The sequence below is a fragment of the Leptinotarsa decemlineata genome, unplaced genomic scaffold (genome assembly GCF_025532065.1).
Source record: "Leptinotarsa decemlineata unplaced genomic scaffold, Ldec_3_MD MMD2_P_RNA_scaffold_2, whole genome shotgun sequence".
Lineage (NCBI taxonomy): Eukaryota > Metazoa > Arthropoda > Insecta > Coleoptera > Chrysomelidae > Leptinotarsa > Leptinotarsa decemlineata.
In genome coordinates, this window is record NW_027412529.1 from 26,377,874 (window position 1) to 26,392,713 (window position 14,840).

General features: G+C 33.5%; 1 protein-coding gene across 2 annotated transcripts in view; it reads right to left on the reverse strand.

Moving 5' to 3' along the window:
- LOC111513539 (transmembrane protein 127) overlaps positions 1–13,614 on the reverse strand; it is a 44,760-nt gene extending 31,146 nt beyond the window's left edge. For both annotated transcript variants that reach the window (XR_002723229.2, XM_023169761.2), the window contains exon 1: positions 13,139–13,614. Coding sequence is in view for 1 of the 2 variants with exons in the window: in XM_023169761.2 (XP_023025529.2) it covers positions 13,139–13,358 (220 nt within the window). In the remaining variant the exon portion in view is untranslated. The remainder of the gene's footprint in view (positions 1–13,138) is intronic.
- Positions 13,615–14,840: the final 1,226 nt, after the last annotated feature.

Consider the following 14,840-nt stretch of genomic DNA (forward strand, 5'->3'; position numbering starts at 1 on the left):
GAAAGCGGAGATTTCCTCGTTGATAGGATTTTCAATTTTACTTCATACTCCTATACATGCGCCTGCGCTTAAGCTTAAGCTACGGTCGGGAGACAAACGCAGTCAATAACAAGACGGTTGATCTCTGCTAACTATTATATTCGAGATTTTGCTTTTGGATGTGAGAATATAAACTTTTATTTTCAATCTCATATTACCAGGTGTATGTTGTTTATTAGTATTACTACAATAGATATTGCTCTATCCTTGTTGTTGTTGTTGTCAATTACTCGCCTTATCCATCCCATTGTTTCATGATTTCAGTGTGATGAACTTCTAAGAACTTTTTTTTGGACAATAAAAAAAATCATGTGGCGCCCATTATAAAAGTTTGATTGAACCACTCCCTTCTCCACTGGTTAAAGGTTAGCGGCAATTGTCCAAATAATTAGTAATTGACCTACGAGGTAACGAGTTGTTTTTTTTTAATTTTTTTTGATTTGGAACAAATATATTTGAGGAGAATTTTGAGCGCTACAATTTTTACAACCGTTGATTGACAATTATAACAAAAAATCAAACGATATGGATATATCATTTTCAACTAGGGACATCTTTCTGTACTTGTTACTTGTACTTCGTATTTGAATATTTCATGTGTTTCTCATTTCAATGGCTACTTAACCTTTCCTTTGAAGTGTACAGTTTGCTATACACGGTCACTTGTGATGCACTGTTTGGAACCTTCCGTGTAGTAATGAATATTACTGCAGTTTTTTCCCAACACCAAACCGTTATTTCAACACCTCGACACGTGTTTCGATCACCAAGGAAGATCTTCTTCTTGAAGATGATCACTTGGTGATCGAAACACGTATCGAGGTGTTAAAATAACGTTTTGGTGTTGGGAAGAAACTCCAGTAATATTTTTTATACAGGGTCAGTAAAAAAATAATGAATTTGGAAATTTGTTATCATATAACTAACGCACTGTACGAGATATTGGGCTGAAACTTGGCATATAGGGTTTGAAATATGCCAGAATCGAATGGGCTATCAACTTTTCCGATAAAAAAATGCGTAATGACCCTTCTCGAAATTTCGACCCATGAAGCAGGTCATAGTAGGCCTTGAAAATAAGAAAAATCCATATCTATCAACATCTTTGAATAGAGCTTGTCGAGTACTATTATTATTTTTCAAAATTTCAGAATCAAAATAACAAGGTGTTGCTGTTTGAAATCGCACACACTGTATGAGGAAAAATAGGAAATACGTCTACTTCGGTTGAATCATATTTTGAATTCAGTTATAATTCGTAACAGCGGCAATACGTGAAAGAGCAATATGTTTCCCTTTGAAAGTGCTAAAATAGAAAAAAAATTACTTGTGGGCTGCAATTAGCGATATGTAATGAGTGAGGGATACGTAAGTAAGTGAGGGTTCTTCTCCACCAGAATGTCAGGAAACGGATTGAGGTTCAGGAATAATAATAAAATCAGGATCGTACACCACTTTATTGATAGATACATGGTACTTATTGATTACTCTATGTTCAATAACATAACTTTTATATTTTTACGGTGAAATTGGGTATCTTTCATTGTCGTCAACAATTTCAAAGACGAAACACTTATGGTTTTTTTTGTGGAATGCTGATGTAATATAAATGGTTGGTATTGGTATTATCGACATGGTTGAGAGGGAGTCATTGGGATTGATACCTGAAGAAACTACTCATTGATTGGTTGAGTTTGCATTTTTTACATTTGCTAATAGATGTTCATTTCTTCATGATTAAATTCTGGATTTTCTAGGATTGAATAGTGACCCCATGCTAAAGTGTGATAAGTACCTACCACTGAATACCGCTTATCATCAGTAGAAGATAATGTAAATTTTTTTTGAACTAACGACTTTACTTGATGTTCTTCAGACCTGATGAGATTTCGGGTCGAGTTCTAGAAACATTTCACATAATCCTTTTAGTTTTAACAACTGACAACTTAACTTTCTTTGCCTTTCTAACCACACCATAGTTGCGAATAATATCTTTAATATCATCATTTTCCAAAATCATTATCATTAGTTTGAACTTTGATTGCATTTAATTTCGATCAATGAAATCAGTCATTGGTACACCATTGTTCTCATCTTCATTATTCCAATAATTTTCTTATTTTTTTGAGGGATACTATAAACATATTGATAGGGTAGTCAGAAGTATTTGTGACACTGTTGTAAAATGGAACCGTATGGGTTCTGGTCTGTATAGAGGGCAGAGCAGCTATTGAAACGAGGTAGCGTATATTGATGGTTAAACACATAGATTCAGGTACAACTTGAAAGTTGTACCTGAATAAACCGATGTCGCAATGGAGCTAAACAACAAAAGTTGTTTAGCTCCATTGCGACAATATTCTTATTAAAAATTGTACAGTTTTTAACTCTGGTTTCGAAATATATGCCTCAGCGCCGTATCTTCCGAACCAATCAGTTACAAGTTTTACATTAACTAGAGAAAAAAATTTGAAAAAACTGTCTTTCCATGAAAGAGAACATACCAAATAGTTCATGAGCTTGAACAAATTCTCCTCAGATTCAATATTTGCTGTTTTTCTCAAGGTGGTGTTCAAATCTTTTCTTTCTTTCTGTTCTTTGCTTTTAACCACGGAGATTACTTGAATATTAGAAGTATTTTCGTTGGGTTGATCCATATTTCAATGCTTACTTCAGGGACCTATAGTGAATAACATATTTTTTTTTAGAATTTAGTGTGGCCATCAGCTTGAAATTTCCTACAGTATATACAGGTGGTTTTCCAGACTTTGTATTTATATGTTTAGGAGAGAATCATTTATCTGAATGTCGGTTGTGCAATTCTTAAGGGTACTCTAAATCAACTTCATGAAAATATCCTACATCGCCGTCATCAGGTAAGCCCAGGCATTTACAGCCTCCATATGGTGGACATTGACTCATGATTCAACAATATTGATTATCATAATCAAACTAGATCAAATAAGATTCAGGTCCGAAAATCATAGCCAGACATGTACCTATTATTGGAATGGGATCTTTGACTTAAGCCACCTCGAATTCTACGTTCAACAGATATCTGTTGGTCTGAGTATGAGTTCCACAGGGAAATAATGGTGCAGATTGAATAGATACATAACGGTTATCCGTTACGGTTATCCATAACGATATTTTGGAAGAAGAAGAAGAACAGTCATCAGAGTGAAACTACCCTCAAGTATCCCAAGATCACTTTCCAAAATCAACCCAAACATCTGTAATAACATTTATGCCATTCTCTTGTATGCAGTTATGAAAAGAGAAATGAAAATTTCTATGTTTTTTACCACTTTTCATTGTAACTAACGTTACTGCAGTTTCGTCCTATATGGACATTCTCAAACTAATACAATAAACTTGTATTAAATTAAATTAAAAGTGATCTCCTACCACGTAGTAACGGCTACATCCATCAATTTATTGTATGCAGTTATGTTTATGACGTCTTCTTGTATCTAACAACTCTTTCTATTGAAATTAACATGAATTGTTTTATTTCAATTCATATGAAGTTATTGTATCTGATGTTATTGTATCTCATGAACTCAAATTTTCTTGGATAGTGGTGCTCTGATACCCGAGTTGTCAGATCTGTTCTGTCATAAACTGTTTTCCATATACAGGGTTGGGGCACCGAAAACGAAACAGATCGAATATCTTCAAAACACATGTGTTCTGAAAAAAATGCAAAGACACGTCGATTTGTAATCCAAGGGGGACATCTTCCTATCATAACCTCAACTGTCAACTGTCATACCTCTTCCCCCACCCCTCGGTGACTATCACCCAAACAATTTGAATAGGGAAAGTAGTAAGTGTGACACATCGCTAAAAAGGTAATTTCATAAGGAATTCAACCATGTCAATTTTAGACATGTGAGTGTTCGCGACCTAACTTTTCATTTTGGCGCTCTATTGCAGGAAAAACAACTGTTTCGTTTTTCAATTCACATTTTATTTGAAAGGTAATATGAACAATTCACGAAAAAAGAACAAAAATTGAAAAAATTACATGACTTGAAAATTGGAAAATTGTGCATGAATTCAACTAAGATCATTTCAAACTACATTGATTAATGGTAGATGCCCGAAGTGTTCTCCATTCACTGCCATACATGAGTATAAGTTCGTCTCACAACGTTGTCTGACGTTTTGGAGCATGTCTGGGGTTATTTGACGACATTCGGTAATAATACGTTGACGTAACTCTGCTAACGAATCTGGCTGAGTAGCGTATATTTGACTTTTTAAATGGCCCCACAAAAAGTAATCTAAGGGGGATGAATCTGGAGATCGGGGGCCATTCAATGTATCGTTTTCTTCCAATCCAGTGTCTGTGAAATCTTTCATCCAGGTACTGACGAACCGCTACAGCAAAATGTGGAGAAGCTCTGTCCTGTTGGAATATTAGGTGATCAACGGTAGCTTCGATTAATTCCAAATACATATCCCCAGTCAAATTACCTGGTAGAAAAAATTGAGCAATAATACGATCGCCAAATATTCCAGCTCAAACATTAATTTTTTGCGGGGATTGCGTATGTACTTGGTGAAACACTCTTGGATTGCAATCTGACCAGTACCGACAATTATGTCGATTTACAATCCCGTTGAGATAAAAACTACATTCCTCCGAAAAACAAATATTGAAAACGAAATTTGGATCTTGTATAGCACGTTCACTCATGATTTCACAAAATTGTATTCGACGATCAAAGTCGTCTTCGTTAAGTTCCTGAAACAGTTTAATTTTGTATGGATGGAATTTGTGAGCTTTCAAAATTCGCCCGACGGTACGTCGACTTACTCCAGATAATTCGGCAAGTTTTCGTGTACCAAGAGTTGGATCCGCAGCACCTTCCCTAAAACTTCTACCTCCACTGCTTCGTTCCTTACTGGGTTTTCAATTTGACGTGTTTTATTTGCCACAGATTCCGTTTGTCGAAATTTTGAAATTAGTTCCAAAACGTATTTACGATGTATGTTTTTGTTTGGGTGTTGTTCATTGAAAATTCTACTGGCTTTGTTGGCACATTCATTATTTTTGAAATAATATTCAATTATTTCTACACTATCCTGAATAGAATAAACCATTTTTTATTTCATTCGTCAATGTACCTGTCGTACTACTGTCATGAAACTGACACAAATAAGCACTGAAATAAAAGGTTTTTTATTATACCAGTATATAGGCGTAGTAAGTCAATTGTTATTCCAAAGGTACGAATGTCATCAAATAACTTCAGATATGCTTAAAAACGTCAGACGGCGTTTCGAGAATAATTTATACTCATTTACGGCAGTTCATGGCGAACACTTTGAGCATCTACTGTGAATTAAATTAGTTTGCGATGATTGTATTATGTATTTTTATTCAATTGTTGTTCTTTTTTCATGAATTGTTCACATTATCTTTCAAATAAAATGTGAATTGAAAAACGAAACAGTTGTTTTTCCTGCAATAGAGCGTCAAAATGAAAAGTTAAGTAGTGAACACTCAAATGTCTGAATTCCTTATGGAATTACCTTTCCAATGCTGTGTCACCCTTAGTATTCTCCCTAATAAAATTGTATGAGTGACCAAGAGGTGGGGAGAGAAGTGTGACAGGTGAGGTAAGGATAGGATTTGTCTCCCTTGTATTTAAAATTGACGTGTTTTTGCATTATCTTCACAACACATGTGTTTTGAAGAATTCGTTTTCGCTGTCGGGTTAAATCAAACCATAATTAAAATTTCGTCCGCCATTTTGGAGCCACCATCTTGATTTTTTGCATTGAAAAACAATTCATAATTTCCGACCCTGAAAACCACCATTTATCAAATTTTAATCAAATCGGACCATAATTGCAAATCTTGTCCGCCATTGTGAAGCCGCCATCTTGTTTCTTCCCCTAGAAAAACGCCATAATGCATTGTCACCGAATTTATGTCAAAATAGCTTGCGCTTCTCTGTAGACAGAGAAATAAATAGATTGTTCTTCTAACTCGAATTGATAATGTCGTTTACAACATTGAAAAATCGAAAATCTGACAAATCGAAATAAATATTCTAGCTTCAAAAATAAAAACGAAAAAATCAATATACAGGGACAGACCAACTTCTGCCATACTCCTAGCACAAGTATCTGCTTTGGTAGACGAGACTTAAATTCAAATTGGACTCGAATCTACGCTGGAGTAAATCTCGAAGGGAGTTTCACTCTTCTTCCACATCTGATAGTAGTTTCTCGTATCATTTCTTTCTTGAGTCTTGAAGTGAGTTGTTGGAGAAGTTGGAGTTGTTCTGTACAGAACAAGGATCAAGCCACCCCAAAAGACAAAACAACACAACGATGGACAGCATTTACATATGTAGGACACCAAACCAAAAAACAAGCATCTTCAAGCCGTTGAACATCAACATCACATGAAAGCCAAACATGAAATAAACACAAAAAATAAACAGCTATGAAAAAGAAGAAGACAAAAACCAAAACGGGATATTCAGTATACAATGCTCGGACTGCAACAAATTCTATATCGGCCAAACCAAGAAAAAACTGATCCAAAGGTACGATGAGCACAAAAAGGCATACATAAACCCAATAGTATATAAATCAAACCTCGCAACAAACGCCATACAAAACAAACATAATTTCACACCACCGGAGAACATAAAACAAGTCAATAAGGGACATTTGGAAAAACTTAAACATCCATGAATTTAACAGTCATAAATCACTTATCGAGGAACAAGTACAAATCAAAACACAGCAGGACCTAACATTCAATATATTAAACAAATCAAGACACACTTCTAGAAACAATAAACCTAGAGAAGATCCAACACAAAGAATAGTACCTGATGTAATCCAAATTCAGGCAAGTTTACCTATAGTACCTGAATTACCTGTATTGAGGCGTTCGGACCGTATAAAAGGACACACAACAGGATGACACGTTCAGATAGAGTAGGACCTAGATGATGACAACAGGACCAGCTGTCGAAAGCGCTCGCAGATAATTTAATAGAAGTTATAGAGCTTCAAATCCTTTTTGTAACTTACATTAATAGTAAAATACTGAAAATAAAGGAAAATTAGTTGCATCATCCAAAATTTATTTATATTTACACACGGGCAAGCCCAATTCAGATATAAGTAGTACAGTGCTATGTAGTACTTGGTGCAATACAGTGGATTGAAAGTAAATTATAAGAATAATACAATTCCAAAGTTGAGATAGTAGTAAAAAATATTTTCTATGGTGATGCACAAATATTGCAGAAATCTACTTCAGACGATCTGGTGCCTGAGCAAAATTGGCGATATATGTTAGATTCAAATCACTGTACTATACTTATTCATTTTAAAAAAGGAAGCAAGTAAATCACTGGTTTCGAGGTATTACCTCTTGTCAGTGGAGGAAATATCAAACTAAAACAGCAGTGTCCTGCTGCCAGATTAACAAGAAACATCTAGAATACTATCCTATGTGAGCGAATCTATGATGGCTGTCAGATTTAATTCGATGTCTATTGAGGTATTGACAGGTGAGGTAGTAAGGACAGGTAGTTGGTAAAGATAAATTACGATACTACCCATCCGTACCAACACAAAATACCATCTTATAATAGCATGATTCATAGATTAGTCAATGTTCCTCTTTCAATAGATAACTTATAAAGAACTGATCCAACATTACTAAGCAAATTGCAGTGAACAACGAATTTAAAGCTGAATTATTAAACAAAATACTTTCCAAAAAAGTCGATCAAAATCAAAATTATAAAGCTTTAACAAATTTTGGACAAACAACAGAATATTGAAATTGCATATAGAGTAGGTAAGAAAAAACATCCAAACTCGAGAAATCAGGAGTATATAAATTAACTTGTGGAACTTGTCCTAAGAAATTGGTCAAACTGGCGGAACATTTAAGAATCGCATCCAGGAACATTATATGAGCTATGTAAATGAGAAAACAAGTTCAACATATTCAAATCATCTTTTAGAAGAAAATCATATTTTTAACAGAGATTTCGAAATTTTACACATAGAAAATAAAGTTTTGAAGCTAATTGGAAATTATTAAACTTAAAAATGCAAACATTTTACTGAATGACCAATTGGATTTAAATGGATCACCATAACTGAGCTCCTTTTATTAGAAACTGAAATTGTGTAATTGATGTAGAATTGATATAATATGCTCTAGGTAATCATAATTTGAGGATTTATCTTAGGTATATAAAAGTTGAGTACCTAGATGCTCTAGGTAATTATGATTAAATAAGTACCTGAGTAGGTATCTCTCACTTATTACAGCTGCCGGACTGAGTCATGGCCGGTGAGTAGGTCCTCCTTCAAGATGTGCAGTAGATGTGTAGAAGTCTGTTATTAGTCTGTTAGATTATTCGAGCCATAAACATCCAAATTCAGGATCGTATTCAGTTAGTGATGGAGTTTAAAAGTAAATTGCATAAACATATTTAAAATAGTCAAACTTTTGAAGTTGTTTCTGAGAGGCTTCTCACCGGCCATGACTCAGTCCGGGAGCTGTACGTGTGGTATATATAAATTAGAGTGAATAATATAATTAATTTTCAGTATGTCATTCACTACAAAAAAGCTACTGTGATGGCGAAACATGTCTTTATATATTTTTGAAAATGAAGTTTGTGAAGATCAAATCGTAAGGTGTAGTTTATGAAATTAATATAGATCTTCATTAAGTAACGGCCGAATCAATCAGAGTTTGATTGTATTTTAATTTGTTTATGCAAAGATGACTGTCATCTTGTGATATATGCTGATTTAAATATAAATTTTTCAGCAAATTACATGCCCAGATATCAACTGCTTGCCTTATTTTATTTTTATAATGTACTAAATCATATTACTTAATTAGCCCACCAGTTTGATTATATCTGCAATATTGTTGGTAACAATTTTTGCTTGCAATCACCATCTTTTCTATAAAATCATATATCAGATTAGTCAGCTCAATTGGCTGCTTTCAAAGGAGTCTACAAAACTGAACAGTCAAAATACTCATAATCAAAATATTTTCAATCAAGGGGGTGTCTTTCTAAAGCTTTGAAATTAATTCAAATCTCAAGTTTTTTCTTATTTAAAAAAAGGTGATTTTGATGTTGTGGATGATTACAGACATATTTCCATGTTTTCTACTGTATCTAAACCCCTTCCATCATTTGAAATTAAAAAATCATATCTTTTGAAAAATTAGGGTTGCAGGGAATATTTTCACATAAAATGAATGTATTCGGCGGTATTGAAAACATTGAAAACTCGTTTCATGTGAAAATTTCCATGGCTGGCCATGAAATTATTATTCTGAAAGAAAAGTCAACTTTTCATGGCTATCAATGAATTTTAACGACCAATGGTGGCTTGGCGCACTCCTTTCCGTCAACGGTAAATTCCCCCAATTCGTGGCTGGAAACCCATAAATCAATATACAGTAGCTTTTACTCTATACCGAAATAATTGGATTTTAACTTCTAACATTGTCTTTTTTGTCATAAAAATATGTGTATGTATTTATATTTATATTGTGAATGAGGTATTTTGTTATTTGAACTCTATTTCTTTTACGTGTTCCATATCATGTATATGCTATTTTGAAGAATAAAGTTCCTTCTACTACTACTAAGTATCCTGCCCCAACCCCTTCCTGAGTTCTGACTAACTATAGGAAATGTATTATCAGTGTTGTTTTTCACTAGGAAAATATATAGTTAAGAAAATGAGAATTTCATTAAAACATGTTATTCAACTAGAGTAACTGACCTCCAACCTCTTCCTGAGGCCTAACAAACTATGCTGAATGTGTCATTGGGGTTCTTTTTCACTATGAAAACAAATATATTGAGATCATAATCAGGTACTATTTTACAGATAGCATTCACCACAAATTCTTTCTGTATTTGACCCTTTTAGTTTTTTCAACCTATTGATATCAGGTCTCTGGACAGATTTCACAGTTGGAGTTCAATAATATACAGTCAATATTTCCCCAATCACCTGTTATGAAAATAAAAAATTAGGGTGTCATTATTTTTTTCTTGATTATATGTTTGGATGTAGACATTGGTCTAAAATGATAATAAGGATGGAAAATAAAGTTTTTGGCTTTCTACTACTCCATCTTGATACAAAAAAAAAGGGATGAGGGAATCTTCCAAAGAAAGGAAGGAAGTAATCAATTTGAAAATAAGTAACTCTATACATGAATGTGTAGATCATGCAAAGAAGTAACTTTCAGACACAAACTGAAAGAAAGTCCTCCTGAAACAGCTACTTTCATATAAACATTGGATTACACGAAAGAAAAAAATTCTTTTGATACAAATACTTCTATATGAACACTGAATTATACAGAAGATACTTTTCTCTACTCAGTTTGTATTTCAAACATTCGTTGTGGAATAAAAATCAGATATCATTCACATGAGTTCTACTTTGAATGAATGGTAATAAATTGCACTTACATGGAACACTGTCACCCTCACTGGTATACACCGATGTTTCGCCTCAAGAAACTTGCCCCAAGGCTCTTCAGTACCAAATTGGATAACATTATAGAAAATACACACAATTCATTCATGAATTACGATTTTTTAATGTCACGGAATAAGCTTGATCTGCTTTTGTCATCGATGACATCGTAATGACATTCATTCAACTATTTGATTTAATCCCAGCCAAGACGAATCTTATACATCCATGTATAGAGTTACTTATTTTCAAATTGATTACTTCCTTCCTTTCTTTGGAAGATTCCCTCATCCCTTTTTTTGTATCAAGATGGAGTAGTAGAAAGCCAAAAACTTTCTTTTCCAAAAATTAATCACTCCTAAAAATATAACCCCTTCAATTCAAATGAGATTCCTCTTGGCTGGGATTAAATCAAATAGGTGAATGAATGTCATTACGATGTCATCGATGACAAAAGCAGATCAAGCTTATTCCGTGACATTAAAAAATTGTAATTCATGAATGAATTCTGTGTATTTTCTATAATGTTATCCAATTTGGTACTGAAGAGCCTTGGGGCCAGTGTCTTAAGGCGAAACATCGGTGTATACCAGTGGGGATGACAGTGTTCCATGTAAGTGCAATTTATTACCATTCATTCAAAGTAGAACTCATGTGAATGATATTTGATTTTTATTCCCCAACGAATGTTTGAAATACAAACTGAGTAGAGAAAAGTATCTTCTGTATAATTCAGTGTTCATATAGAAGTATTTGTTTGGAAAGAACTTTTTTCTTTCGTGTAATCCAATGTTTATATGGAAGTAGTTGTTTCAGGAGGACTTTCTTTCAGTTTGTGTCTGAAAGTTACTTCTTTGCATGATCTACACATCCATGTATAGAGTTACTTATTTTCAAATTGATTACTTCCTTCCTTTCTTTGGAAGATTCCCTCATCCCTTTTTTTTGTATCAAGATGGAGTAGTAGAAAGCCAAAAACTTTCTTTTCCAAAAATTAATCACTCCTAAAAATATAACCCCTTCAATTCAAATAAGATTCCTCTTGGCTGGGATTAAATCAAATAGGTGAATGAATGTCATTACGATGTCATCGATGACAAAAGCAGATCAAGCTTATTCCGTGACATTAAAAAATCGTAATTCATGAATGAATTGCGTATCTTTTCTATGTTATCCAATTTGGTACTGAAGAGCCTTGGGGCAAGTGTCTTAAGGCGAAACATCGGTGTATACCAGTGAGGGTGACAGTGTTCCATGTAAGTGCAATTTATTACCATTCATTCAAAGTAGAACTCATGTGAATGATATCTGATTTTTATTCCACAAGGAATGTTTGAAATACAAACTGAGTAGAGAAAAGTATCTTCTGTATAATTCAGTGTTTATATAGAGGTTTTTGTTTCAAAAGAATTTTTTTCTTTCGTGTAATCCAATGTTTATATGAAAGTAGCTGTTTCAGGAGGACTTTCTTTGGTTTGTGTCTGAAAGTTACTTCTTTGCTTGATCTACACATCCATGTATAGAGTTACTTATTTTCAAATTGATTACTTCCTTCCTTTCTTTGGAAGATTCCCTCATCCCTTTTTTTGTATCAAGATGGAGTAGTAGAAAGCCAAAAACTTTCTTTTCCAAAAATTATTCACTCCTAAAAATATAACCCCTTCAATTCATAATAAAGATGTTTATTGGTCAAATTATTGATATTAAATTCAAGAAATCCATTAAAAGATGATAGGTACAGCTGCTGGACTGAGTCATGGCCGGTGAGAAGCCCCTTTCTCAAGATGTGCGGTGGATAAGTAGAAATCTGTTATCAGTCTGTTAGATTATTCGAGCAGTACTATGTAAAATTGCAAGTTTCTATTCCTTTTACCTAATACTTTCTTTGTCATACCCAAACTTTATAGGACCAATTGATGACTTCTCTATATAATTTTTCTTCATAAGTGATAGTAGAGCAACCCTTCTACAAGTGATTATTCAAAAGATATTTGCTGTGTATTTAAAGTGACATGTTTTCTTATTTCATATAGTACAATGTCCTTCTATATTTTGTTCCACCTCTATTTTGTTCTTGTGGTGTTCAAAGAACGCTAAAAAAGTTTAGGAGATTATTCTCACTTCATTTAGGGCCATAAGAGCAATACTTAATTCTATGAAAACAAATATGCCAAATAAGTCAAGTAATAAAATATTCCAAACAATATGCATTATTACTTGATAGTATTTATACATATCCAAGAGAAGAATTTTGGGAAAAAATAGTTCCAATACTATTTATTCATCTCGGATTCAGCTGGAGTCGAAAACTATATTAGTGTGATTCACTTTTGGAATATCTGAGAACTTTTGTTGCATATTTACCATCATGAAATTTTGTTTATCACAGCCCTGAAAAAAAAGAGAAAAATCGTCGAAAAGTTAGTAATAAAAAGCAACTGATCAATAAGTGTGTTTTTCTTTCAGAACAACCCTTTATGAAAATATTCACTATATGTGTCAATAAAAATCCGAACGTGAGAGATTCTTACTAATAATAAAACAGTTCAATCAAACATAGAAATTTGAATGGAAAACTTACCGGTATAGTCAATATCGTCATTCCAACCAAACCAGAAAAACTCCCCCAGAGTCAGATAAGGTACACAAGCATTTCCAGTGATTGAAAACCAAGTCAGATCAACGAGTGACATGCTTATTAGTGTTATGGTGATTATATGTGAAGTTGCTGAGATGACATTGCTATCATCGTCCTTAGGATGGATCCATTGTTGTATAGTATTTAACATCCTCTGAGACATTTTTGATATTATCTAGGCGACTGAAGAAGACACCAATTCTTGACCATACACTGAGATTAGAAGCAAATGCTTAATTCGTCACCATATTTAGAATCACATAATACACATATGAAATAATTTGACTAATATTTAAAATGAAGCAAAATCCGCCCCCAAAATATTTTTAAACTACTTTTACTGTCACTAAACCGTATTTTGACATTTGTAATTTTTAATGATTTTAAAAGTCAGCTGATCACTCAATTTTCTCTCTCGCACTCTTTTTATTATTGAATGATCATCTTCTTTCTCACGCACCTACTTTCTTCTTCTTGGCTTTTGGGTTCAAGGTCATTATCCAGTTTCGACAGAAAGACATATATTTTGTCCTTCTTGTTGGTGGGAAGATTGTCGAACTCTTTTATCTCTATCACACTAGATTTGTTATCATTTTCCTATTTTCTTTTTTTGTTAGTTGTTTTTCAGCGGTCAAAAAGCTATTGAGGTTTCGCAGAGTTAGTATAAGGATTGAACAAATACAAATGACAGTAAATATAATGATACATTCGGCCAAAGATGATAAGGTGGCAGCAGTGCAACACAATGTAACAGGTAATAACACTTCGACCAATAACAACGCACCAACTAGAAAGTTGGGCTACCTGTGTCAACATAAACACAGAACAGATTAAATACAGATGCGAAAGCTTTGATGTTTGATGACTCAAAATTCGTAACCTTGAATATGATGTGTATACCACCTCGATATACACGGAGAAAAAGGTTTAGTTGATTTCAACGATTTCCTCTTAATGAACACCGAAAAAACGTGCTTTTGCTATTCACAGAAAAAGTGATGGTATATTATAATGAAATAAAGAAACTCGCATGTTGACAAATTTGATTACAAGAGATAAGGAGATATCATCAAATAAGTTCAATAGTGAAATTTTATAAAAGATAAGAATATTTTTAATCATTTTATATATTTTCTGATTAGTCAGTGGACTATGATTGAAGACTGGCAGTAAAAAAATCTAAAGAAATGAACTTGAAACGTTCAAGCCAGTCTCGAATTTTCACAATAATATTCTTGCATTTGATGTCCTTTTTCTTCCAGTTGGAGTCTTCCGGCAAGGGAACTGCTTCGTTAATCACTTCTTCAACTTCATGTTCTTTGAACAGTAATTCCATTCGAAATTTCCAATGGTCGAAATCTGTACCATCAAACTGACGAATTTCCAACTTATCATCTGGGCCCATAACCTTTTGGAATTTATAACTTTCCTCAGTTAAAGAAAATGAAATGTTTCTTTTGACTTTTATTGACACAAACTATTTTTTCTTTTTTTTTTTATACAATAGCAACTATATACAACAGGATAAAATAAAATTATAAATCAACTAAACTGAATGATGTTCTCATATTCATAACTCAACAGATAGTCTTAAAATAAAGGGAGTGTGATGAAAGGTGGCGGAAGTTGATGATTGTTAATTTTT